This window comes from Crocodylus siamensis, chromosome 3, assembly GCF_052110815.1.
Source record: "Crocodylus siamensis isolate JL-2025a chromosome 3, ASM5211081v1, whole genome shotgun sequence".
Classification (NCBI taxonomy): Eukaryota; Metazoa; Chordata; order Crocodylia; family Crocodylidae; genus Crocodylus; species Crocodylus siamensis.
The window spans coordinates 185,804,190-185,832,137 of record NC_143397.1 but is presented as its reverse complement, the minus strand read 5'-3'; the positions used below and the strand labels follow the sequence as shown (position 1 = coordinate 185,832,137).

Here is a 27,948-nt window from a genome sequence, read left to right as displayed (position 1 = left end):
CAAGTCAAGGCTGTGGCGACAGTCCTGCTGCATGCTGCCGCTACACTCTGTATGCTGCTCTGGGATAGGGAAGCAGGTGGCTCAGATGCAGAGTGCAGGACTGTATTTTAAAGATGGCTGGTGGCCACAGGTCTCCAGCTCCCCCTGCAGGAAGCATGAGGTGGGGCAAGGCCCCAGGGAGCAGGAGCAAATCCATGAGGAAGAGATTGTTTCTTTTCTATAGTACCTGGTTTTAAATTAATATACTGGATATTTAATATAATAAATGTAGTACCATTGATTTTCAATAAACAGTGCCATAATGTTTGAGACCTAACTATTTAGTCACATTTATACTATGCTCATTTATATTATTCTGTATTTTCCATTATCAGTATAGAGCCCTATGTATGCATATCAACCATCAAACGTGCCAACTGAGTGCCATTTTTCTTCCCAACTACCATGCCCTCCTGTTACAGACATCATCATCCTAGCACATACATTTTTTATTTAGAGTTGTTACACCATTTTTGCACTTATATTAATTTACATCCCAAGCATGCATACATGCTCAACTTAATGGTACAAGAACTGATTTTAATAGGATATCAATGGAACTACTTCTATGCCCAAAGCTAAACACATATATTAGTGTCTTCATCATGGGGACCTCAGGGCCTTGGCCCAAGTTACCTTAAAATGGCGTAAAAGCATTTAAAACAAGAACAGCCATTAGCTAAGGAGTGTTAAAGCACCATAAGTATCCTCTGAAGGTTTCAAAGGCTCCGTCTATACATTACACTTAAGATATTATTAACTAGTTGATTACATCTTAGGTTGTCACACATTCAAGCAATTAATGGCATAAGGGGAGAAATTAGCCACAAAATTATTCCACTATATATGTGTCATAATTCTGTGGCTCCTTACTGTCATGCGAGAGTTAAAGATATGCCACTTCAGATGAGGTTTATTTTTTATTTGTTTTGCCCAGGTCATTCCACGGTACTGTCTGGATGTTCTGGGGAAATACAATGCCTTACTTTGATTCTTCTAGTATCCTAGGATACATAGCTCCCAGCCTTTCTGCCCCTTCCCACCCTCCAAATCTCTAGTGGTCTCCATGCACCCCCCGCCTTTTTTTATATACTGAGAACAGCCTTCTTAGTGCTTAATGGCAGAGAGTTGCATGATCTCACTTCATGGGGGTTCTGGGCTTAGCTTGGAGCCACTGGGGCTCTATTCAAGGGAGATGGTGCAGCATGGGAAACCTTGCTTCTCCTGGCCACATGGTATCCCTACCTGGGGGATCCATGATAAGCATGGAGCCTCCAGGGCTCAATTAACCTGAGATCATGCAGCTGATCATGTGGATGCTAAGATCTGTACCTGTTAAGCCCTGTGGGGATCTGGCAGGTGGAAAGACCCTGGGGTTAGGGGAAGCACGGTTTTCCTGGCTCCAGGGTCTCACCTCCTTGGGGCTCCACACTAAGAAGGGGGCTATCAGGCTTAAGTGCATCAAGACACTAAAGCTGGGAAAAGCATACTTCCTCTGGCTCCAAGGTCTTGTCTTATGGCCTCTGACATGGCCACCCTGTAGCTCCACTCCCAGGTGCCAGGGGTTATCCTATCCAAGGATATGGGGAAGCACGCCTTCTGTGCCTACACCCCTCAGCCTTCTAGCCCCCCTCCATCCAGGACTGGACCTGAGGGTGCTCAAGGGAAAGCCTTACTCTACCAACCTGGGCAGGAAAGAACATGGGAAAAGGCCATGTTCTTGTGTGAAATGTTCTATTTCAGGTAAAGTGAGCTTAATTGAAGTTCTCCTTGCACTGGTACTAAAGGCACGGGCAGCCCCAAGAATGGGGGCTGGGATGGAGTGGGAAGCCTGAGGTCCTGTTTGGCAGGGCTGTTTTCAGGCAGCCAGTGTGGAGCCAGTCACCTGAGTGCTGCTCACCAGTGCATTCCATCCTATGATGGGTGAAACCATGGAGGACTCATGGGAGGAAAACTGGGGTCCCCCTAAACTCACCCACCTTGGATGGGACCACTGGAAACTCAGAAGGGTTTGTTGCAGGTAGCTGGTTCTTGCCAGCCCATTTCCCCTTTCCTGGTCAGGATGGGAACGTGCAGTGCCCCCCATACTTCAGCAGTTCCACTCCAGCCTATATGACCCAGCTACTCCTGACCCAGTCCTGGCTTCCCCACAGCCTTCCCATGAAAGGGCAGTGCCACTGGAACAGGCTGGTATGGGGTCAACCAGCTGGGCTCAGCTAGGGGGCTCATCAGGGCCCAGACCTCTACCACCACCCACAATTTATTTGTTAATTTATTAAAAAATGATTTGAGAAAGTCTATTTTTTTCATAGATTCATAGATGCTAGGGTTGGAAGGGACCTCAACAGATCATTGAGTCTGACCCCCTACCAAAGGCAGAAAAGAGTGCTGGGGTCAGATGACCCCAGCCAGGTGCCTATCCAGCCTTCTCTTAAAAACCCGCAAGGTAGGGGAAAGTACTACCTGCCTTGGAAGCCCATTCCAAATTTTGGCCCTCCTTACCATGAAGAAATTATTCCTGATATCTAGCTTAAATATGCTCTCTGTCATTTTATAATTGTTGTTCCTTGTTACCCCAGGAGGCACCCTGGGGAACAGAGTATCTCCAATCCCTTATTGTGTCTCCCTGTTTCCAGTTCTTTTATTTAATTTCAGACCAAAATGCTTTAAATAATTATATAAAAACCACTTTACATAACCTTAAATGCAGACCAAGGTGAGCTGATGCTAATGGGTCTCCCCCCATAGGTGTTCTTCCCCCCCTCACACCAGACAAATGCCGCACCACTGCCGGGTGGCCACTTCATTGTGCCTCAGTTCTCCTGACCCCACAAACCCCCTGTTTTTCATCTCTGCCTTGGTATGTGCTCTGTGCCATGCAACCACCATGACAGTTCTCAGTTCTGCCCTGACATGTGTTCTGTGCCATGCAATGACCATATTGGTTTCAGAAGAAAACGTTTCAAAATAGAGTGTCTTCTGTAACTTCTATCTACGCTGCCTCCCATTCTCGAGCTGTTTTCAAAAGGGAAGGGGGTTAGAGAGCAGAGGAAGTTCAGTCTAGGGAGGGTTTCAAGTCCCACTGGGAGGTGGAGAGGGCATATTGGAGCCACAATGAGGTGGAGGATCTCCAATTCACCTATTCTACCCTCCAGAGCTGGGTAGAGGATGCCTAGAACAAGCTTCCACTTCTCACTTTCCCCCCTCCCATTCTGAAACAGGGACAGGCTGAGGTTGGGCCATTATTAGGAGAAACTAGCTGCAGACTGGAAGCCAGAAGCTAAATTCCCCTCCCCCCTGGAAGCAACAGTGAACTTCTGTTTGGTCTGGGGGATCAAAGTGTTCTGAGTTACAGGGAGAAGCTTCACTTCTGTCTACATTGTTTATGGAAGGGTGAAGGGGACAGGTGTTTAGGTGGTGTTCTCCTCAATCTTTCATGTCAAGAAAGAAGGGCATGTGCAGGAATGGACACATCCTGCAAATCAATGCATGGCTGTGCAGATGGTATCATCAGTAAGCTTTGGCATCTTTGACCCTGGGACATTGTTCCGAGCACAAGGATTACTAGGAAGAGACAGGACCCACCTAACAAAGAGAGGGAAGAGAATCTTTGCAGACAGACTTGCTAACTTAGCGAGGAGGGCTTTAAACTAGGTCCACTAGGGATGGAGACCAAAGCCCTGAGGTAAGTGGGGAAGTGATCTGGAGGAAGCACAAGCAGGATGGGGGAAAAGAGGAGAACTTCTCATTCTTCCTCAGAAAGTAGGGCAATGGCTAGTTATCTCAGGTCTCTACATATATGCACAGAACCTAGGAAATAGACCACCAAACCAGGAGGATAAGGTGTATGAGGATTTCTTCAAACAGCTATCAGAAATGTCCCAATCACAGGCCCTGGCTGTCATGAGGACTTCAATCACCCTGACATCTGCTGGAAGATACAGCAGTGTTCATGCAACCTAGGAAGTTTTTGGAGAGGGTTGGGTACAACTTTCTGGTGCAAGTATTGGTCAGATAAGGGCCATGCTCTTCTTGACCTTCTGCGCACAAGCAGGGAAGAATTGGCGGGGAAAGTACAAGTGGATAGCCATCTGGGCAGCAGTGACCAGAAGATGATTGAGTTCAGGATCCTGAGGAAAGAAAGGAATAATAGCAGCAGAGTAAGGACCCTGGACTTCAGAAAAGCAGACTTCAACTCACTCAGAGAATTGATGGGCAGCACCTCTGGGAAGCCAGTCTAAGGGGAAAGGGAGTCCAGGAGACCGGTATGTTTTTTAAAGAAACCTTACTGAGGGCACAGGAATGGACCATCCTGATGTACAGGAAGACCAGCAGAAGGTATGGCAAAAAACTAGCTTGGCTTATCAGGGAATTACTTCAGTAAACTAAATCACAAAAAGGGAAACTTGCAAGAAGTGGAAGCTTAGACCAACAACTAGAGAGGAATATAAGAATATTGCTTGGGCATGCAGTAATAAAATCAGGAAGGCCAAAGTGCAGTTGGAGTATGCAGCTAGCAAGGGATGTGAAGGGTAACAAGAAGTGTTTCTTCAAGTATATCAACAAGAAGAGAAAGACCAGGGAAAGTGTGGCCCTCTTACGGAATGGTGGAGGCAAGCTAGTGACAGATGATGTGCAAAAGGCTGAAATACTCAATGCCTCTTTTACCTCAGTCTTCACAGGCAACATCAGCTTCCAGACTACAGCACCTGGGATCACAGTTTGGGGAGGAGGTAAGCAAGCCACAGTGGCAAAAAACAGGTTAGGGACTGTGGAGGGCCAGTAGGGGGGTGCTCCTGTGCTCAGCCACCCACCTCACTGTGCCCAACCACTTTCCAGGGTCTAAGTGCCTCCCTGGGGGTACCTCATGTCTGGCCGACCCTCCTTCCTGAAGCACACCTGCCAGCCTGGGGGTATTGCTGCCACCACCCAGGGACCGGCTTGATCCTGGCCTGGTGTTCCCTGGAAAACACTGGCCTAGTAGCCCTCAAGGATATTTGACTCATTTCAAGAACTTGGGATGCTTCCCTCAGTCGGAAGCACAAGTAGTAGTCTCCCTTAGCCAAACCAAGGGGACCCCAAGACATAATCTAGACCCACTCCCAATAAGTCTCTCATGCTAGGTACAAAAGAGAACTTTATTGGTTACAAGGAGTAGGGTTGGAATAGGGTACAGAGTTGAGTAGTATCAGAGAAATCCCATGGAGCAAACAGGGTGGCTGGAGTAGCCTTTGATCACTCATCTGAGTTACTGCAAGCTATATATCTAGTTAGATCTTAGGTAGCCTACTCACAAGTATCATCCACAGGCAGGTGTAGATTCCCTCTGGAGGCAGGCAGTTCACTGATCATGAGTTTTGAGAGAGAGAGAGTAAGTTTCAGATGGTCCAGCTCTTCTCTCTCTCTGAGTTTTCATCATGGCAACTGCCCCACCTCCTGGGCAGTCCTTAACTTATATAGCCCTTATGACCTCATTTACCTGGTCCAATGGAGGCCAGCACCAGTCAGCCTCCCCTCAGTCCTTGAAAAAATCATGGAGCATATCCTCAAGGAATTAATTTATAAGCACCTGTAGGAAAAGGTGATTAGGAGCAGTCCACATGAATTCACCAAGGACAAGTCATGCCTGCCCAATCTGATTTCTTTCTATGATGAAATGACTGGCTCTATAGAATAAGGGAGAGCAGTGGACATGGAATACCTTGACTTTACCAAGATTTTTGATATAGCCTCCCACACCAATCTTCCAAGCAAGCTAATGAAGCATATGTTGGATGAATGTACATTAAGGTAGACAGAAAACTGACCAAATTGTCCATCTCAAAGAGCAGCAATGAATGGGTTGATGTCTAGTTGGCAGCCGGTACCAAAGTGAAGTGTCTCATGGGTCAGTCCTAAAGCTGGTTTTGTTCGTATCTTCATCAATAACCTGGAAGATGGGATGAAGTATGCCCTCAGCAAGTTTGCAGAAGACACCAAGCTGGGAGGTAGTGGGACAAATAACTGAGTATGAGCCAAGAGTGTGCCCTAGTTGCAAAGAAGGCAACTGGTATACATGACTGCCTTAGTAGGATCACTGCCAGCAGATCAAAGGAAGTGATTATTCCCCTCTATTTGGCATTTGTAGTACTTCATCCAGTTTTGGGGCCCCCACTACAGAAAGGATATAGCCAACTTGAGGAAAGTCCAGTGGAGGGCAATGAAAGTGATTAGGGGGCTGGGGCACATGACTTAGAGGCTGAGGGAACCGGGCTCACTTAGTATGGAGATGAGAGACTGAGGATTGATTTAAATCATAGCCTTCAACTACCTGAAGGGTGGTTCCAAAGAGGCTAAACTACTCTTAGTGTTGGCAGGCAACAGAATAAGGAGCCATGGACTTAAGTTTCAGGACATTTAGGTTAGGTATTAGGAAAATCTCTCTCACTACAAGATTAGTAAAGCACTGGAACAGGTTACTTAGAGAGGTTGTTGAAGTTTTTAAGAGCTGACAAGACAAAGTCTTGGCTAGGATGATCTAGTTGGGGATGGTCCTGCTTTAAGCAGGGGGTTGGACTAGATGATTTCCTGGGTTCCCTTCCAACCCTAAGCATGATTTCTATGCATTTTTACATAGTTTTACAGATTTTCCAAATCTATTTCATTCTTTATGTTAAACCACATAGATGCTATTTTCAATTTGAAACACCTATGATTAGGGTAGAATTCTGCTCTATAAATTCTCAGTCTGATAGGAAGAATAAGAGTACATAAGGAACACAAAAAAAGTTGTTATCAAAGTTAAAGAATGAATACATAAAAAAAAAAACTGGTAAATATGAAACTGCACCTAGAGAAGTGAGCTACCATGGGGAAGATTGGGGTGGGGAGAGAATGACCCATATGTGGGAAAAGACGAATAGATTAGAAGAATGCAATAAACTGATAGACAAATGTATTGGCTATGTTGACAAGCACATCAAAGCTTTAGCTTCACTGACATTTGAAGTTAAAATACTTCTGTGTTTACAATTTAAAGTAATTTAGCACCTACCAGTGCTAGCACTATCACTCCACCCAAGACAACTGCATTTTCCATTTTGCAAAGGGAAGTTGCTTTAGGCCTCTGCTACACATTACATAGATGATGAAATTAACTGGTTAATCCCTCAATAATTTAAGACTAGCCACACATGCAAAGTTAGACTTGCCACAAGTTCAAAGTGATTATCACACAATTAACTGTTTATTTGCACAATACATTTAGATCAGCCACATGTGCAATACAATTATCACACAATGATGACTACCCAGCTACAAAAAGAGCCACCAGCTATAAAGTTAGGGCTTGAAAATGTGTAATAACTTTATAGCTGGTTTCTACTTAGTTTTAATTTGAATGTTTAGCAGATCCCTTGGTTTCTTTTTCTGGGTTTTCCTTTAATTTCTTTGAATTCTTTTAAAAGAATATAACAGTTGCCACAAATGCCAGACTTGATATATAGCGAGAAAATGTTTGTCCTAGACTACTTACGACATGAAAAGTAATTACATAAAGGAAACAATTGTTTTTTGTTATAACTTCTGCAAATTCATGCAATAGTTACTGCAATTTTGGAATGATACCTTCCTTTCTCATTAGCTATGTTCAGTTCACAAGTTATGGAGGCAGCCTGGGCAACCAGGGATTGCATATGGGAAAAGATCGAGTTACTGGAACAGTAGAGACCACAGCTCCATTACACTTTGACTGGGCATAGAGGTTGACTGGTATAGGCCAACAGGTTAGCTGGATAAAAAACAGGTTAGCTGGATTAAAGTGTGGTATCAGTAGTTCATATTGGCTTTATTGGAGCAGTGCATGCATTTGGGTCTCTGCTGGTTTTCACTCCGGAAAAGTTAACATTTCTATGTCTGACCATTACTACAATCACTCATTCCAATTACTGAGTTGTATACAAAGGCAAGCAGTAAGTTCAAGACTGCCAATTCAAGTATTTCACATGTACTAACTTTGCTTCATATATAAAGTGAAAGACAACAAGGTCACCACCCCCCTGAATTCCTGGAAAGCCTTATTATATGCAATTTTAGCTTGCTGCTAAGTGAGAAAACTCTTAATATATATACAATAGTGACTGATGTTTTGTCTTTTCTAGATATTGTGTGTTTGACATTTGACTTTTTGATAAATGAAAAGATTCTATTCCTGTGAGAACATGCAGGCCATTTTAATCTTTCAAAATTGACCTAGAAAATGGCAGTTATCTTTTTAAATGTCAATAGATTGTTATACTGAAGTTTTTCAATATCTTTAGAAAAATAAGGGCAGATTGAATTATCTTTCTGTAATGGTATTTAGAATTGTCAGCTCTATGTTGTCACTTAAAGCTATTCAGGTTGGCAAAGAACTCAAGTTATCATATCTGATGGCTTTGATGGCCTTTACAAAAAGTTGGCAGTCTCGGTCCACTTCCTAGTCAGCAAACACCTACCACACAGAAAACATTATCACAAATGCTTTTCTTTGCTTCCTGTGTCAGTAGAAACACACAGAATAAAAATGATTGATGGATGAATTCAGCTTTTCATCAAGTTATAGACCAGGTACAGGGGTATAGGTTATAGCCGTGTTGGTCTATGGTCATAGGAAGAGCACAGACCAACTGCAGATGCTTCCTCTACCTGACAAAGGGTATTTATGCCTGAAAGCTTGCAAGGAAGATTTTTTTCCAACTATCTGAGTTGGTTTAATAAAATATATCAGATTTATCCAAAGAACCTTGTAAACCAGGTACAGCTACTCAAAAAGCCTGAGGTGGAAGCGATCCAAATTACATGCTTTACTCTAGGTGTCTTAGGTTAGATCATAGATTCATAGATTCTAGAGAACAGGCCAACAGATCAGTAGAGAACAGAGTATATGTTTGCCCCTTAGAGGACAGGGGGGAGAGCACAGAAGCTGCCTGCACTGGGTGAGGGCCAGAAGGTTGGGGATGCTCCCGCATGAATGCCAGTGGTCTTTTCAGGCTGGGCCACCTGTGATTGGCTGCTAGAGCAGCCCTCCCCCGACATCATCAGACACAGACATGACAGCTCCTGGCATACAATGGAGGAAACCTCGCTCAGCAATGCCTGGCAGCTTAGTCCAGCTCCCTGGAGCTGTGCCAGCTTGCAGAGGTATAGGTGTCCTTGGGTGGGTGTGCAGGAGTCAACCCAGCCTTCACAAGCTGGCACAACTACGCAGAGAAGGACTGGACCCAGGCAGCCTTCTCGCCCAGCCTCAGCATCAGCCACTGTGGTTTCTCAGTTCTGTAACAGCCCAAGTGCAGAGCCAGGTAAGTGCTCAGCTGGAGAAGCTGAGTTCAAGCCAAGTTCTAGTGCACTTTCCTTCAAGGGGAGGGTCAGCAGGAGGCTGCAAAGGCACCTAGTATGCTGTAGAACAACAAGCTGACTCGAGTCAGGGGGGGATCTGGTCCAGAAGTTTGATAGAACAGTCCAACCTAAATCACTTAAGTCTACCAACACATTGATCCAAGTCTATCTTAGACTGGGTTCTACTATTTTTAAATCAGTCCATGGGTGCTAAAGTTCTGTGTGGTTATGGGTGTAGACTGGTTTCTGATCACATATACTGGTATAAGTATAAGGCCTGTACCTGGCAATAATCCCTACCAGAAATCCAGACTGTATTTCTTTATATCATTCTACAGTTTGAGACAATGTTAAGGAAAAATATACCATAATAATTTGTTCAAATAATTTGCTGTGCCTTTTATCTGCCTCTCCTGTCTTCACTTTTTGTAAATGTTCAAATAACTGCATTTTATTGACACCAATGCATCTGAAAAGTAAAGATTAAAATTCAACACTTGAACATTAATGGAAAGAAAATCCAAACTGTAAAAAACAGAAGGAAACAAACAAAATAGTATATGACCAATTGATCAGTTAAAGCCAAGTAATATATTCTTCATTTCTACTGTAAATAGAAAAAAAGCATAATTTTAAAACATTAATAATTTGAACAAAATTGTGTTGTTTACCCAGAAACAGAAAACAGAAAAGGTTAAAACTTATCAAATTATTTATTTATAACAATTTGCTCATTTCTATTCAATCATCATCTGTCTCTTATCTATGATTATGGTTATTTCACTTGCATTTATAATTAGAAAACTGCAACTCAGAAAACAACATTTATATTTAACGTTATATTCTTCATCCTTAAATTGGTGGTATTGTGGTTAATTCTGCTGACTGGAAGACAGGAGACCTGATTTCTAAAACAATGCTGTCACAGATATTTTTTTTTCCAACAAAATGAAAAATTACTCTTCGTGGACTATTTCCTCATATATAAAATGGGGAAAAATAATTCTTCCCAGCTCACATTTAATGATGTGTAAAATCAAACTCAATAAATTTTTTAGAGGGAAGATACTATCCTATTCCAAGTATTGCTATTCTGAAAATGTCCAAGACTGTAGATAATTAGTTATTAAAGGTCATGAATCTCTTATGAATCTATCCAAAAAATCCTATATCACTGAATGAAAAAATATAGATATTTAATTATGGAATACTTTATTCCACAGCAACACATAAGTAGCTTATTCAAAGAGAAAGAGAATCAACTTTCCCATTTCAGTCTAGAAAGGTTTTATCCCTGGCTCAGCCTGAACAATGCTGTTTGGATTCTGAGGGAGAAGCTCTACTACTAAATCTATAAGCAAACCTCTAACAGGAACCAGTATCACCTGCTGTGAAACTTTGTACCAGGACTTCGTCAAGGTTCAGTCCAAGCACCACCATTACAGAAATAACTACAATGGACTGTACTTATTTACAACTACATAAGAACAATTACATTAGAACTCATCACTTTATCTAGGTGAATTAGCATTTTTATTTGAATTTGTTTTACCGAGGAGCTAGACATTATGAACATTGTTCTTGGAAATTTTATTACCCACTACTATCATCTGTTATATTTTGCTTCTATTTTGAACAGCCGGTAAATAAGTCTTTTGCAAGTATAATTTCAGAGTAATTTTAGGAATCGGCTATAAAAAAACCCCTCTTTATTTTTCTGCAATTCACTCTCCTTGCTTAGACAAACTATATCTGTTACAATGGAGCTGTTTTGGTTTTATACCAAATGGAATGAAAATCCTGACTGTACCACTAAAGGTCTTCAGCAAACAGAGGTTTTTCTGCCAACTGCCAATACTCCAAAAAAAAGTATTGCTCCATGAGTTTGCAGTAATGTTCTACTCAAAATAGATAGACATTTTGTGATAATCCACTACATTGCAATAATTTTTCCACAGATCAGTCTTTCTTTCATAATTACCAGTCTCAGTTTCCTGTTTTGCTCATTATAGATAACCATGGACATACCTGGTGTCCTCTGCCAACCCTCATGAAAAAAAGAAAAGGACAAAGAGAATAATTTGAGCTATTAGGCTACGGAAACCATGACCTTCTGGCCAGTGTATTCCACAACAGTTTTTTATCTTGCTGTTAGGCAGTATCAGGCCTTTGCACTGGAGCTCAGATCTATATCAGAGGGCTACCAGCAGCACAATGCAGATGATACTAAATCTAGAAAATATTATTATATGTAGAGCTGTATAGAGCTGCTGTGAAATTTGAGCTTATTCATGAAAGCCTGGGCAAGAGCTTTTTTACAGGATTGCTGTATATGGATAGAACTGTCATAGAAGTAATCTTGGGTAATTATTTCTAATAATGTTGAAAGATGCTTCAAGAGATACCCTTCTTGAAAGGTTAGCACCATCTCTGTAATTTTATATTCTTTTAATGATTTTATTTTCCTACTCATATATTCAAAGTCTTATACAACAAAAGGAAAACTGTCCTTCAGATCTCCTTAGTACTTGGAATTAAACCACTTTTGCAATACATAGTAAGTAAATCAAATTAAGGGCTAGAGTCGAATAACTGGTTCATGTGAAGTAGCACCTCATTATGATTTCAAAAACAGTATACCTGAAGCACCTACATCAAGAATTCACTTAAGTACATGCTGAAGTCAGATACTTTACAAAAGCATATATATTCTGCACTTTAAAGTTAACAACATGTTTAAGTGTCCTTCCTTAAATAAACATGAATTGCTGAGCTGGAACCAAAGTAAAACATTATTCTGTACTTTTAAGGTTCAAAATGTGATCCAAAATATATTTTATTATTCATTTTAATTATTAATAACGACTGAAAAAGAAGTACACACAGTAATCTGCATCTTTATCAGTATTCTTTTCAATTAAAAATATCTTTTTACTGCACATTTTGCACATGATTCATTATTGGATATAGATAAAAATCACATCCTTTTATAGTAGGTTTGTAATACAACAGGGGATGTGGGCTATTCATATTCAGTAGAATTTCGCATGCATAAATATATACAAACAAACCAAAACAAGCAAGAAATCCCTACCCAACAATTCAAGACTTAAACTGTAAAGATGAAAATAGAGGAGTCTTTTGAGACCTGTCTAATCAGCCTAGACAACTGGAGCACATGATTCAAGATGATTTAAATGGCCTGTGACAAAAGGATAGTTAACAGTCTGTGAAATGCCAATCATCCTTAGTTAGAATGAACCTATTGATTTAAGACCTGGTGTTAATCCCAGAGGAAAGAAGGGTAAAGGGCTTAAAACTCTCTCACCCAACAATGGCACTGCTGAGAGAAAAGAAAAATCCTCATTGCTGCATTGATATAAATCAGTTAATGAGTTATGCATTTAATCTGCAAATAAAATTGAGCAGGATAATCAATGAAGCAAATCATTTGCTATCTTTTATAATAAAGTAAAATAAAGAGGGCAAAGCTTATAAGGGAAAGCCCTCAGGCTAAATGAAAAATATTAAATGTGCATGCCATGAAGTTATTTAAATGCCATGTTCAGCATAAGCAACTGAAGTTGCAACACATTAATGAAAGTTATTTTTTGAATGATAAAATCTTGTAATAAATAAAACTGGCCTGGTGAAGTGGCAGTGCAGTAGTAGGGTGCTATAGCAAGAACCAACAAGGCATGAGTTTGAACTCATGCTCTTTTGCCTGGATTAATGGAAGTTCAGCACATTGCTGAGAACAGTCATTAGAATGGAAGGAACAAACACAGCTTTTGTACAGTACTCTACAGATGATAAATAATGACAGGCAAACTCCATATACAATATACAAGCTCACTATTATAATATACAAACTCCAAAGACAGTATACAAATCCACACACATTGAAAGATCATTGAACAGACAAGATGTTAAGTCACAGCAGGTGCATCTACAATAAAGTATCACTGTTTGCATATACACCAGGATTAGGGAGCAGTAAACTAACTCTGCCATAAGATAGCACTGTCAGGGACTCCCATACTCCCATAGCTGACCCTGTGGGTCAGGAGTGAGGAGACTGGGGTGGGGGGCAGGCTGTGGGTTGAGAGTGAGGGTCAAGGGCAGGGGCAGGGCACTGGCATATCAGTGCTTCACAGCCTGGTGAACGAAGGGTGTAAGGGCAGCTCTGTTTTTTCTGTGACAAAAAGCCAAAAATCAATGCCAAACTGTATAGATATTTAAAATGTATTGTATAATTATGATGAAGGCACTGGCAGGTTTCCAAATTGCTTTGAAGTAGTAAATATATCAATAAAACATTGCCCAATTTATCTCTGTCTCTGTATGTTTAGTGGTTTTTTTGTTTTACTTGTTAAAGAACATGGATTTGGAGGTATTTTAAAGAAAGACTTCTGGATTTTTTCTATCAGGGATTTTGCAGTTTTTAAATAGGCAACACCAGAATTCCTGCTAGTGAGACAAGATGGTTTCTCAAGGGAGTGATCCTTGGGGCACAAAAGGAGACTATTCTATTACACTGGAAAGGGGGCAAGGGGACTAAAATGCCCCCTTGGTTAAACCAGGGAACTCCAGAAAAGACGGAGGGCAAAGAAAGAGATCTATAGGCAGTGGACATGGGGGGCAGCCTCCAAGGAGGAATATACATCCCTGGCTCACTATTGCAGGGAATCAGTTAGGCAGGTCAAGGTAGGGCTGGAGCTTAGGCTGGCCACAATAATCACGGACAATAAAAAAAGTCCTTCTACAGATACATAGTGAGCAAAAGGGGGGCACAGAGTAACATAGGGCCCCTGCAGGACAAATCAGGTCAGTTGGAGCTCTTCAATGAGTTCTTTGCTTCAGTATTCCTAAGTACTGGCCAAGACAATTCCCTCAATTTGAACATGGATAGATGTCCGGGAGGCACTAGACTACCAATGGTTATTGCTGACTTAGTTAAGGAGCACTTGGAGGGGCTGGATGGATACAAGTCAGCAGGCCCAGATGACCTCCATCCATGGGTGCTGAAGGAATTGGCCAGTGTCATAGCTGAGCCACTGGAATGGCTGTTTGAGCACTCATGGTGCTCCAGCCACATCCCTGAGGACTGGAAAAGGGTCAACGTAGTGCCCATTTTTTAAGAAGGAGAGAAGCGATGAGCCAGGTAACTTTAGGTCAGTCAGTCTTACCTCTGTGTATAATTACATAAGACGGGTACATCAGGACTTGTTTACCAGAGGTCCCCAAGGGATAACAAAGTCTAATGGCCATAAACTCCAGGAAGGCCGATTTAAACTAGACCTAAGAAAAAGGTTCGTTATGGTGTGTGTGTCCAGGGTCTAAAACAAACTCCCCCAAGAGGTTGTGCAACCACCTACTCTAGACTCATTCAAAAAATATTTGGATGTATTTCTTGCTGGGGCCACTTGATCCCAGCTGACTTCCTGGCTATGTTGGTGGGGCTGGACTCGATGATCTCATGAGGTCCCTGGCAACCCCAAATGTCTATAGCATCTATGAAACTATTACATTTGCACCACTTCTGTTTGAGCTGCTGCAAGTGCACGTGCCTACATGTGTGGATGCACCCCCTGTGACTCATGCCAGCCCAAGGCTGCTCTGTCCTGGCTTAAATTGCTGCTGCCCCAAGCACACATATAGATGCTATGCCTGGGAGAATTGTACTGTGACTCAAAATGGCTCCGGAGTTTATTGTGTTGCATTAATTGCATGCATAGATGTACCCAGTGTCAACAGAAATAACCACACAATTCACAGAAGGAGGACTTACAGCCTTTCAGAGATTTTTAAAAAGCCTATGTATTCACTTCCACTGAGATTTTCTTATCAGTCTCTTGGTTTGGCCTACATGTGCATGGCTTTGGTTACTTCAGGTGGGGTTTTACTTCTCAGTGGCTAAATAGAGTATGGAAGATTGTTCACTTTGTAGGTATGGATTTCTGGAGGCCTCATCCAGGGAGTATGGATGCTTTTTTCCCCAGGGACAAGAAGCAGTGGCACACCTTGTGTCACTGTTACTTTTCCACATGGAATGCCAGTGCCATACACGGCAGGTTACCCTGGGTGGAGTAGGGAAGGCTGGGGCCAGCACTGTGCTGACCCCAGCAGCCTTACCTGGGGTCCTGGGAGCCTCCTGGGGTTGCAGCAGTGGTGATCCTGCCACTTGAAGACTGGCGGCAGCTCGAGCATGGCTCTGGCCAGCCAGGCTCCAGTTTTGGGTGGGCATGCTGCCCCTGTGTACACTGCTCAGCTTTTTTTTCATGCAGGTTTTTTTGACCCTGGGATCTCCACCTGAATGTGTGGTATGTGGCATCACAGATGCACCACATACCACATGCCTGTGCTTGTCTGGACATGGCCCTGGGTAGTTATTCTACTACTGGTGACATACTCTGAGTGGATTTTGGCTATGTATTCAGTATATTTTTACTACAATTATATTTAGAGATACTATAAAATAGGGGCATGACAGAAGTATTATTGGATTTAGGAGCAATCCCAGATATGTTGCATATTACATTACACTGTTGTCTCTCATAGCATGTAACATGAAGTACTCTGATAACCTCATTAGCTCAAAAGGAGTATAGGATTTTATAACCATTTCCAGTAAATTATGAGCAAACAAGCACCCCCTTTGGATAATATACTATCTATAAAAATATATATAGATATTAAAAGTAAGTGGATTTCTATGAGTTTTTGAAACATCCTATGAAATTTTATTTAAAAGCAACAACAAAAAACCCAGAAAAAATGCCATCCTTGCCTTTTAAATTCAACAGGAGTTTAAAGTAAGAGGTTGCTCTCTTCTATCACCTAAAACTCAGCAAAAATGATCAAAATGCCTTGAAAGTGCATCAGTCAATGGATTCAATATTTGAACTCCAATCAATCACTTCAGTAATACTAATGAATTTCCGGAATGTAGCTAAGAGGCAGTTCAATGTCAAGGCAATATATAAGCAACCAATATCAGTATAAAGGAACAGTTATATCTACAGACTATATTTACTTGAATATAAGATGACCTTGAATATACAAAACCCTCCCCCCACCCCACCCCGTAATTAGATTCTATACATGGGAAATTTATAAATTTGTTATAACTTTCCAAGTATGTAATTTAGTTATTGGATGTTTAGTCTTGAATTTTTCTCCTTCCCACTGCTACAGCAAGGAAAATAAATTGGGGGTCAGGTAGACACCTTGCTCTCTGTCCTCCCTCCTCCTGCAGCTCCTTCCTCCCACCCCACTCATTACTATTAAACCCTGAGCACGTAAATGGCATATTTGAAAACACAGATTTTTAAATAAGCATGCCTGTAGTAATCAATCTTGCCCAGAACTGATACATTTTACTGTTTGAAAAATTCCTGTATGTTTTAACACAGGTACTCCATAAACATACTTTTAAGCAGAACTGTTGCAACTATTTTATTTATATATAGAGAGAGAGAGAGAGAGAGAAAGAAGAGAGAGAGGAGAGAGAGAGAGAGAGAGAGAGAAAGAAAGATAAAGAAAAGAGAGAGAGCGGGAGAGAGAGAGAAAGAGAGAGTACATACTATGGGATCAGAGGAGGGCCAAACCAAGACCAGTACTGTGAAGCATTAGCTCAATACAGATACCATATTCAAAATGTACTTAGATATATCTCCATTAAAGGGAACAGCAAGTGGAAAAAAACAGATATATAGTATACTTGCACATGTATACATACTCCTGCTCATGCCCCCACACACATATAACCTTCCCGTGTTGTTAACATAATACACTTTAACAGAAGGAATAAAGACTACTTACACCAGAATAGAAAGGCTCACCAGACACACAGATCACATCCTGCTCCTGGATCATCAAAATATCTTTGGCTAAGTGCAGTCGCACTTTGAAAGGCTCCTGGTTACCATCCTGCAGCAAACAAATCCCTGTCTTTGTCTTCAAAGGAAGGAACAGAGAGAAAAGTTTGCTTAGTGTCTGTATTGTTTCCAGTGGCCATACCATGAAGCAAAATAATTGGTGTTTCTTAGGCATGGTGTTAATGCTGTGTTCACCATGAATATTTCCCCACTAGATATGACAAAATGTTTCCTGAGATTGCTGTACCTATTTGCTCTACTCAGAATAGAAGAGAACTGTGGTAAGCTTGTGATAATAGTTGATAAGTTTGACATTTTAAAAACATTATTTATTAAGGAATCCAACCCATAAAATAACAGATTTAACACCCAAAGGCATATCCATTCCCCCAAAATATACACAAAGACAGATATCAATCTTTATCAGCAGTGCTACCACAATCTATGCAATGTGCACAGAAGTCTTGTGTTCCTTTCCTTTTCTCCCTAGTTTTGGGACCTGATTCTACTCATAATGAATAATAACATTCATTATTAGGTTCAGCTGGGAGTAGTAACAGGTTCTTGCGTCCTCTTCCAATGATTAAGTACTAATTCCTCATTTGAACATGAGAGGAATTACCATTCGCTCAAAGAGGCTATGCTAAGACTGAAGGAAGGTGAATGAGTTTAATACTGCCAAAATAATAAGAGAAAAACAAACTAAAAAAAGAATACTATATATAAGCCTGTGCTACACAGTCATGTACTTTACCAGGCTATAAGAAGAGCATATTATTCATGTCTTAACCTTACTTTTCAAATGAGGCATGCTAAATTAAGCACAGAAGAGAAAGAGATCAAAGAACCAAACCGCCTCTGGTAATTCACTTTATGCTATGATTTGTACAATTTACATTTAGAACTATATAAAATATATTAAAATAAATAGATCAACAGTTCTGTAGCCTTGCTCAATTTACAAGCAAAGAACAATGTAATTGTAGAGTTGCCTCTTATACAACTTTCATTTATACAGCATACACTGCAGGTCTGAGAAGTCAAGTGGATACAGGTGTGTGTACATATAGTACTTATTAATCTTTCTGTCAAGGTCTGTGCTGAAAATACACCATGTACACTGTAGAAATATTAAATTCTATAAGAGTTCATGCAATGTCCAAAGCCAGAACCCAAGGCTTCCATGTTAGTAGGATTTTTTTTTGTAGTGTATTAAAAAAATGACACCAATCAAGTATATTTTACAAATTAAAAAAATGTATAAAAGCCTGAAAGTACCATTTTTCTATTATATTTGTATTTTGCCAGATAGTGAACATTTTTGCATTGTTTCAGCAACCAGGAAATAGTAGGCAACCACGTACTGTGGACTCGAGTCTTGCTCAATTAATTCATGGAGTCGGAGGATAATAGAAGCAGTGTTGCAGAATGAACCTGCCCTTTCTCTAGATAAGGACTATCATTGAGTCTGATGTATCTAACATTAGACTCCATGGCTTCTTAGTGTAAGTAACCTAAGACAATTTCAGAAGGTGAATTTAAGGATTTAAGATGGTTGAGAATTCAACTCCCTTCTGTGGTCTATCCCCAAATTCAATATATCTGTTGCTAATAAACTATGCTGAGTAATAACTTGATCCCATTAAATGCCAATGCTAGAACTCTCAACTACGTATCTTAGAAGCAGGATTTTACCTACTGGACACTAAATGTTCCCTTTCTTCAGTGTGGTGATGAATGGGTATAGGGACCTAAACAAGGCTTTCTTTGGGTTTTTCTGCCAAGGAAGACACTAATACGATAATACAATAACATTGTCAATAACAGGAAGGTGAGCTACTCATTTATGGGCAACAAACTTTGGGGAATAGAGCCCTAGAATAAGCTCTTGACACCTTACTTCAGGATTGTGCAGAGAAAAAGAATGTGTACACATTTATGAGAGGGGTATCAGAATCTAAAGAAACTATTGAATCTACTGCACAGGGAATACAAAAGACTTCAGGGTCTGATAGTGTTCTGGAGATCCAAACTACTTGTACTTCTTCACGCTAACACATTCTCTTCTTTTGCTGCTACAGTACAAAGAAACTCAAATGCAGTCCTGGGATTATTTTTTCCATGGACACCCACGATCGAACTTGTGCAATTTGCCCCTTGTATTGAAAAGCAGTTACACATGGACTTGACCTCCATCAGAGGTTTTCCTTGTCTATTTGGTAAACACATTAGACATAATAAAAGAGCGAGGCATATGATCATAAAAAGCAGGGTAGCAGCCCGCTGGTTCAGGTGGATGACCACCTCATTCACTGCAATGCGGTGAGTCATATTGAGTGGGAGAGGCAAAGAATGGGATGAACAGAGAACAAACTGAACACCCACAGGTGCTCAGCTTTCTTACAACCCAGCTTTCATCCTAAGAACATGAATAAGTCCAAAAAAATGAAGGCACACAAGAAGGTCCTATTTCTGAATATAGAGAGATACTGGTGCTTGATGCATTCACCCTCTCTCAGAAGGACAAGGACTCCTGGAACTAATGGCTTCTATAACTTGAGAGTAGTAAATATGAAGCTATTAACTGCTTGAAGCATGGTCCTATAGATCAAGTTTTTAGATTTCTTCAGTATGATTTTTGGCTTTCTTTCAAACATGTAAAAAGCACTTACCACTTGTAAGTATTCTTTAGAAAGGAACTCAGACAAGGAGGATGCCAAGAAAATTAACAAAATAAGGGCTAGTTATAAAAGAAAAACATTTTTTTTTGGCAGGAAAAATGCTGATTTGATTTTTCAAGCACTTTAACATTTGGTTATTTTTAAAAGGTATGCATTATTTTGTTTTCATTTATTTCAATAAACAAAATGTCTCTGCTTCATGAAAACTGGGGTTTTGTAAACAAACATTTCAGTAGTCTTCACCAAAATGTTTTTTCATTAAAAAATTAACCCCCCACAAGAACCCCCATATGACATTCCCCCCGCAAAATATGAAATACCTATAGTGATTTTATGATATGGTAAAGTACTTTTCAATTAGAAAGCTTCTTGTTTTGAAAACATGTTAAAGGCTATAAACAAATCTAAGATATTTTGCTCCTTTGTTTTCTAATTTACCTCATTGTGTAATAAGATATTTTTAAAAAATAAATGAAAGTATTAGTTATCCCAATGTTGTAACTGTTCCACATGCACAACTCCCACTAAAGTTATGGGATGCTAGATTTAGAGAACATTGGGGCTGCTGACCTCATACACAGCACCATGGGCAGAGCTCAGATTTTGAAAAGGACAATGTGGGTGATGCGGTGCATTGTCCTATAACACAAAGCATGTTGTTATCCAATTAAAAATAAACTAGAAACTTTACTAATATGCTAGGTGGCTAGGCTATATTATATAGTTTATGATCCAAACAAAAACAAATAACTGAGCCTGTCAGGGAGGGGTTTCAGCTGTGGTGTGGGGAAGGCACCCAGTACAGCGAGGTGTCAGTTGTTAACCCACAGCCTGCCCACAGACAGTACTGTTCCCTGCACCTCCATAAAAGTCCCCCAGACACCCCACCATGGCCCCAAAATGCCTCTGACTGTCCTTTATGAATTGCCACTGACACCTCAAGTGTCTCCTTGCTCCATTTTGTCCCTCATTATCCCACTTGCTCAACCCCACCCCATCATGGCCTAATCCCAGAACACACCACCGCCCCTGCATCCTGCCCCTTCGCTGCCCCCCCAATGAACCCACTGCACCCTGCATGGATAAGTTCCATGTTCTGCACCGATCTTCTTGAATCTTGGCAGGCTTCATGCTCTCAGCAGAAGCTACCACCCCGGCAAGTTTAATCCAAATCAGACAAAAACAACGAAGTTATAGATATTTCATTGATTCCTCATTATACCCTATGGCCAGACATCTGAGGTGGCTCTAAAGCTTCGGAGCTGCTTCAGCCGGATCAAGGCAGGAACCTGGTCCGGAGCCCTGGATCAGATCCCTGGCACCTGAAGCAGCCGGATACGAATGAATAGCTGCCTACTCGCACAGGCATACTAGAAACCCCACCACTCCCCTCAGCATCACACCTCCCTGTCCCCATAAGGACCCAGCCTCCCCTCAACCCACACCCCTCTACTCCACAGGCTCCCATCCCAAAAGGCCCATGGTGTCTGTGATACCGCATCCAGCCCCCCATAGTCTCTGGGAACCCTTTCCCCTCAAAACCCCTCCTAAGCAATTCTCTCTGCCCCTCGTAGCCCCTGACCATATGGCAGGTGGGAGCACAGCTGTAATTGCCCCCTGCTCTACTTTTCCCCCATACCATGCCCAGAGCTGGCCAATCACTGCCTTCTACTCTCAACATATAGAAACAAATGGCTGGGTCAGAGGAGGACTCGCTTCAGCTGCTGGCAGTACCCCTACTCTGGGTGGCTGAGCCGTCTCCTCCAACCATGCCAGGTTTTATGCCACCCTGATTGCACCACTGGTTCGGCCTCCATCCTCTGCTACAATGAAAACACAAGGAAAAGGTCATTGCAATAAGTTAACTCTTTCCCTCACCTTTGCAACTCCCTCCTGCCTCCGACTGATACACCACTGCACAGCTCAGTCTGCTTTTAGCCTTGACCCTCCCTTCCCTGTCTCTGATTTGTCGTGGGTTCAAGTTCCTTAGGAACAAAGCCACTCAGCGCACACTCCTAGGTGACAGCACACTCTTATTGGACATTCTGAGGGGTAAGCAGAGAAATAGTACCAGGACTATGTAGCAAGATAACTGCAGAAGAAAGGCTACCTTGATTAGAGGAAGATCAGGCGTTGTTAATACCTCTGGAGAGAACAGATTAGCAAAATCAAGTAGTTTAGAATGTGTCATTAAGTCAACTGACTCCCTCAGCTTCACCTGAATGAAAAGGTTTTTGTCCCTGCCAGGCAGTTTCCATTCATGGGCAGGTAGGGGCAGGGGGTGACCCCACCCATGCTCCAGCACAGTGCTGTTGTTCTAACATTACTATATCTTTTAAAAATTGGAAGTAGTAAAATGGATTAAATGTAAGGGCCAAACATGGTGAAAAAAATGTATTAGGAGAGAATTTTAAAGCCAAAAAAAAAAGGAGTTAGATGCTTCAAGTGCAAGAAAATCTCTCTCTTTAAATAGTAGTGTCTCTATATCTAGTTGATAATCTTCTCGTTTATACACTATGACTATTATATTGCAGGAAGAAGACTCCTCCTGATGCCTATGTCATAAAAGCATTCGTTTGTTGCTTGCTGTTATGGGATGTATTTTGGAAGCAGGAAGTGACATTAGGTGCTGAAAAGAACAGGGTAGTAACAACTACTGTGAGCCACAAAAGGACAATTATAAACACCTACAGCCCCCAAACTCCCTGCAGTCATCCACTGATCAGGGCTGTAGCCAAGTTTTTTACCCACCCCAAAACTATAAGAGATTTACAGCTAGCCCTGGGATAAATTCAACCTTTATAACATTGTTTTTTGTAGTTCTGATTTACTTGACTGCACATGTTTGATTCAGTCAATTACACTATAAAAACCTCCAAAGAAGCTTTTAGCACAAAGCTAAGGGGCTTCTTTGTGGGAAGTAAGTGGCACATAAGCATAGCAGACACAATTAGGCTTTACAATAAAATTAAGATTCAAGTCCGTTTCTAGATGCATGTGGGCAGAGTTTATTCAGTCTATACAAGAGAAACAAGCATGGGAATAGTAAAACATTTTGGTTCTCTGAAAGACTGATGGTATATTCACAGATCTTATTTACATGAGGCCATCTAAAACAGAATGAAGCACTGTAACCATTGTTCTGTTGGGAGAAAACTGGTTTATGGTATATCTCTAAATTAAATCTGCAGTCACACCACCTTCCTCCCTGAGAGCAGCATTATTAGAGATAAAGAGGAAAGCCTAAAGTACTGAAACCTAGCAGATTCTAGAAGAGGAAAGTGAAGATTGAAATGAGTAAATAATCTCAAGCAAAGCTCTTAGGTATAGGAGAAAGTCATTGGACTGTTCTCTATTATGTTTCATTTTTGTCCAGCCCTACACTACCAAAATACCACATAGAAATGCAATAGCAATGCAATACTTTTATGTCACTGCTACAGAAAACCTTATACTTTAGGTGCGGACCAAGTAAAGTTATCCAATATATGAACCTATAGAGGATCACCCAGAGACATGAACTCACATAGCATTATACTTCACATCAATGTTTTTCTTTAGTATGATCCTGAATGCCAACAAAGAACATTTAGGCCTTGTAGTCCACTTTTGCCAATGAAGGAAACCTCTCTGCTTCACTGTGCTAATCTACTCTGTTTTCTAATTTATGTTACTGTTATAGGTTAACAAAGTAAGAGCAACCTTTGAATTTGTCTACAGTGTACCACCATACAGTGTACCACCAATTTGCTACCATAACCAACTGATCATCATCAGCATCATGGCAGTGCAAAAAAGATATATAGGACATCTTTGCCCATCAAAATCCAGATTTTTGTCCTTTGCATTTTAATCTCACCCAAAATTCCAAATCTAGTATCTTTTAAATAATGTGTATAGGAATACTTATCTAATGATAACATCTTGGTTCAACATTTACATCCTTCAAATTAATTTTGGAGGAAATATACAAGCTCTTGTTAAAACAGGCAACTATGTCAAAAATAAGTTGTTTCTAAAAACATATTTTTAAGCTTATACAATGTTCTTTTATGTACATGTGAAGTATTGTAGGCTTCAAACTAGTTTCAAATAGACCTTCAAGTATTCCTTTTCCCTAACATGCTAAGATAATATTAGTCTTTCCACAAGGGTAAGATTTTGTTTGTTCTGGTTTTGCATTTTTCCCTGTCACTAACATTAAGCAACAATAATGATTGAATTCTCTGTGACTGTTGACCATGGGAAAGTTAGTTTATTGGTTTGTGTGGCCTATTCTACTCTTCTAGACACTGGGATGAACTGAATCTGACTTTGAAACATTTGGAGATTTGCCCAGTCTTGTCAAGAAAGGTGAACATAAAAATAAGAAAAGGTAAATAGAGTGACTGGTTTCAGGAGGCAATGAGAGCAGGTGCTAGAGATGGACACTGTACCATCACTACATGTCAGTGACACATAAAGGAAGTTTTTCATATAGTCTAACTACTCAAGCTGCTGGATTGTTGTCAGTCAGATGGACCGTGTTTATAGGATCAAGGCACATTTGGAATTCATCCAATCTGTGCTTGGCTTGTCATGCAGAATGTAGAGAACATGTTTTAGCAGATCCTTTTAGTTATATCATGTACCAACATTCTCAGATTAAAAAGACAACAGAATCTCTTTCTCTAGTATGTCCCTTCTACATGGCAACCTTAGAATTTAGGATGGAAACAGATCTTTCCTTACATTGCCTTTGTGCTAGGAATTCCTATGCAGAATTGTCCCCTCAAGCCCTGGGAGTGCCTATCTGACTTTCCCTGCTTACCAAGGTGCACCCCAGAGATGTGAGGGGTACACCTCAACACTGCTGCTACTGTGCAGTAACAACAAGCTACTGTGCAGTAGATTACTACTACTTGACAGTAGAGTCAGAAACGACCCATGCAGTGCTGGGACCATGCAGTCATGGTGGTTACTGTGCAGTCATTTAGTCTATTTAGTCATTTAGCAAATGACTGTGCAGTAACAACTGCAGGCCCATGTGTAGAGGCATCTAGCATATCATCATTTGAGTGTGCCCAGACAACATGCAGGAGTTAAGGACTACCCCAGCCTCTCGCTATGGAGTCACTGGGGTTTCTCCTGGTGTTGCCGTTTTAAAGCAGATGCAATGATTCATGGCCTTTCTATCCTTGCAAATAGGGCTTCTGCACTCCGAATGCACCTCAGACTTGAGCCTTTACTCCTCCACTGGTACACTATAAGGTTATAATCAGTCAACACCGCCAGAGGTTTTTTATCAGATCAGTCCTCTTCCTTATAATAAACAAAGCAACAAATATGAGAGGAAGAGTTCAGCTTTGACAGAGGGCTTCTCACTTTTCTCTGTTTCCTGACCAAGCAGAGATGAAAAGGCTGTCCACCAAGGAAAAAAAGCTCCCAAAGAGACAGGAGAGTTAGTTATCCAAAATACTGCATCTCTAACAATATTTGTTTAGTTCTTATTGTTTCTGTTTTGAGTCCTTAAAGAATTCTATGAGTCCAGGTGGTAGGAAGGGATTTAAACTGAAGAGCCTCAGTATAACCCCAGTAGAAAAACAGTAAAACCCCAGTAGATAAACATTTTAATATTTTTCTTATTAAGACCTGGTGTCTGTTTCATCTGTATGCTGCAGGGCCTCATGTTATCAATGCTGATGCATCCACACATTCAATTAATGCTCCTAAATTTTCTTCACAGAAAATTCAGGCTCGTTAAAGCACTCCTCGGTACACGTCTACATATGCACTGCCATGAGGAACACATTGCATCTGACAGGAGCAGCGCAGTTCAGGGTTGCTCCTGCCCTGCTCTGCCCCCCTGCAGCAGCCAGTGGGAGCTCCAGACTCCCCTGGGTGCCAGCCCTGGGGCTGGTAGGGACCCCAGAACCAGTCCTGTTCCTCACATGGCTGGGAGAGCTGTCCCAGCTTGGCAGGGATGCTTCCTGCTGCATGGGACTAGGACCCTCCTGATCCCCATTTGGCTGGGATACAGCAGTCATGGCTGCCAGGACAGCTCTCCTGGACACATGGGGATCAGCTTGGGATCTGATAGCAGTAACAACAATTCTACCAGCCATTTGGGGATCCTCACATATTGGGGAGACAGTTGCTTTTGCATCGTGGCAACCAGGCAGCAGCAGGGCCCTTGCTGCCTGAGCTGACCACACCCAGTCAGCATCTACACCTGCACCACTGCACAATACACTGTTTCTCTAGTACCTGGATTTCCTGATACTAGCAAATGGCATGTTTGCCTAATTTACTGAGCAGTAAATCCTGTGTACGTGTAGACAGTAGCACTTTACTGCACATTAGATTAGTCTAATGCATAGTAAAGCATCTCATCTAGATGTGCTCAGAGTGAATGAAGCAGGACTCTGTCAGATTCCTTGGTTGTGGATGACTTCTGAGCACTACATAGCTCTTTTAGCCCCTCCATTCCTTCACACAGGAGGTTTTCTGTTTTACTCTTAGAACTACCTGAACTGAAATTTCTAGAAATGTGTAATACAAATGAAGAAAGGTTATAGAGCTCTTCATTTTATATATTACATATGTAAGCAATGGGTGCTAGGAAAAGAGAAAGACAGTCGAAGTTAACTTCATTTCTGACAGTATCTAATTCTGAAGAACCTGATTTTTTAAAAATAATTTTCACTCAGCTTAGGCAGAAAATACAGAACTTTCTAGTTGTATTACAGTAAAGGGGAAAGACTCTACTCCACAAAAATGAATCAAATGCATGTGTTCAAATAGAAAGTACAAAAAAAAAAGAAGTTGTGTCTGACCTATGGCTGAAGAGATGAGGAGGAAGTTTTGACACTTGGGAAAGATGGTTACCATATAAAACAACCCAGTCATCCCACAATTCATTTATTTAAGAAAGTTCTTAAGACAGATACTAAAAAAGGAGCTGCATATGTTCATTGCTTTGCAAATCATAGATTTAGGATATGGACACAGATACATTTGAAGCCTTTTCAAAAGGGACATGTTTCAAAAGGGGAGCTATTGAGCAGAAGCATGCAACAGCTATTATATTCTAAGTTATATGGGGACAAACCAGGAACAATGCAAAGGTAGCAAAACTATGAACTGTACCAACACTGCTTCATCCAGTGATAACATTAGAACAGTTTTTTGTATCATTCCCATCTTGTCCATACCTAAATGGTAGAACAAAACTGCTGCAGTATAGTTCAGAGCAAGATTTTACCTCTTTTGAAATGGCTCCAAATGTACATGTATCCATACTCTAAGTAAAATCACCGAAGTGGAAACACCTGTCAGTCACTTGGGCGGGGGGGAGAAAGGAAACTTTTATGTATAGAGTCATAAGAATTATATAAATATGGAAAAAAGAACATTTTCTACTTCTTACAAAGTAACAAATTTGCAGAGATGTGGCTGATGACAAAGATGTGTCAACACTTGATGCCTTAGCAGGGGGTGGCAGGTGTGCTTAAAAAATAATAGCATACACTTGTATGTATTCTATGTTCCCTGTAGGAGACACTTTCCTCAGACTGCTGTTTGATTTGTGTTTTGAATATGATGTGTTTCACAAGAAAAATACAAAAATACTGGGCATTGAAAGTCTATGTGGATGACATTTTGATCTGGGGAAAACCAATAGAAGGGTGTGACCAAAGTGTGTAACAATAGGAAGTAAAGGAAGTAAATTTGTCTAAAAAATGACTGGCCTATGATTTTAATAACAAAATTATTTATCCCACAAATGAACAGAACTTTTACCTTCTTCTTTCATTTATTAAATATCTCCAAAAAATAACCTAATCAGATTCCATATTTTCACATCTAAAATCAAGAAATTTTCCAAATTATACCAATAGGGGACTGATATGGAACTCATTAGTCATCCAGTCCCATCCTCTGCTATTGCCGGCAGACATATAATATAGTCCCTTCCCTTCCAGAACTTATATGGTTTTGCAAGCAAAATCAGA

At 41.0% G+C, this 27,948-nt stretch overlaps 1 protein-coding gene across 1 annotated transcript in view; it reads right to left on the bottom strand.

Moving 5' to 3' along the window:
• SNTG1 (syntrophin gamma 1) overlaps positions 1 to 27,948 on the bottom strand; it is a 335,406-nt gene that overhangs the window by 285,873 nt on the left and 21,585 nt on the right. Inside the window, exon 3 of the mRNA XM_090037318.1 lies at positions 17,218 to 17,352. Coding sequence (XP_089893444.1) covers positions 17,218 to 17,352 — 135 coding nt within the window. The remainder of the gene's footprint in view (positions 1 to 17,217; positions 17,353 to 27,948) is intronic.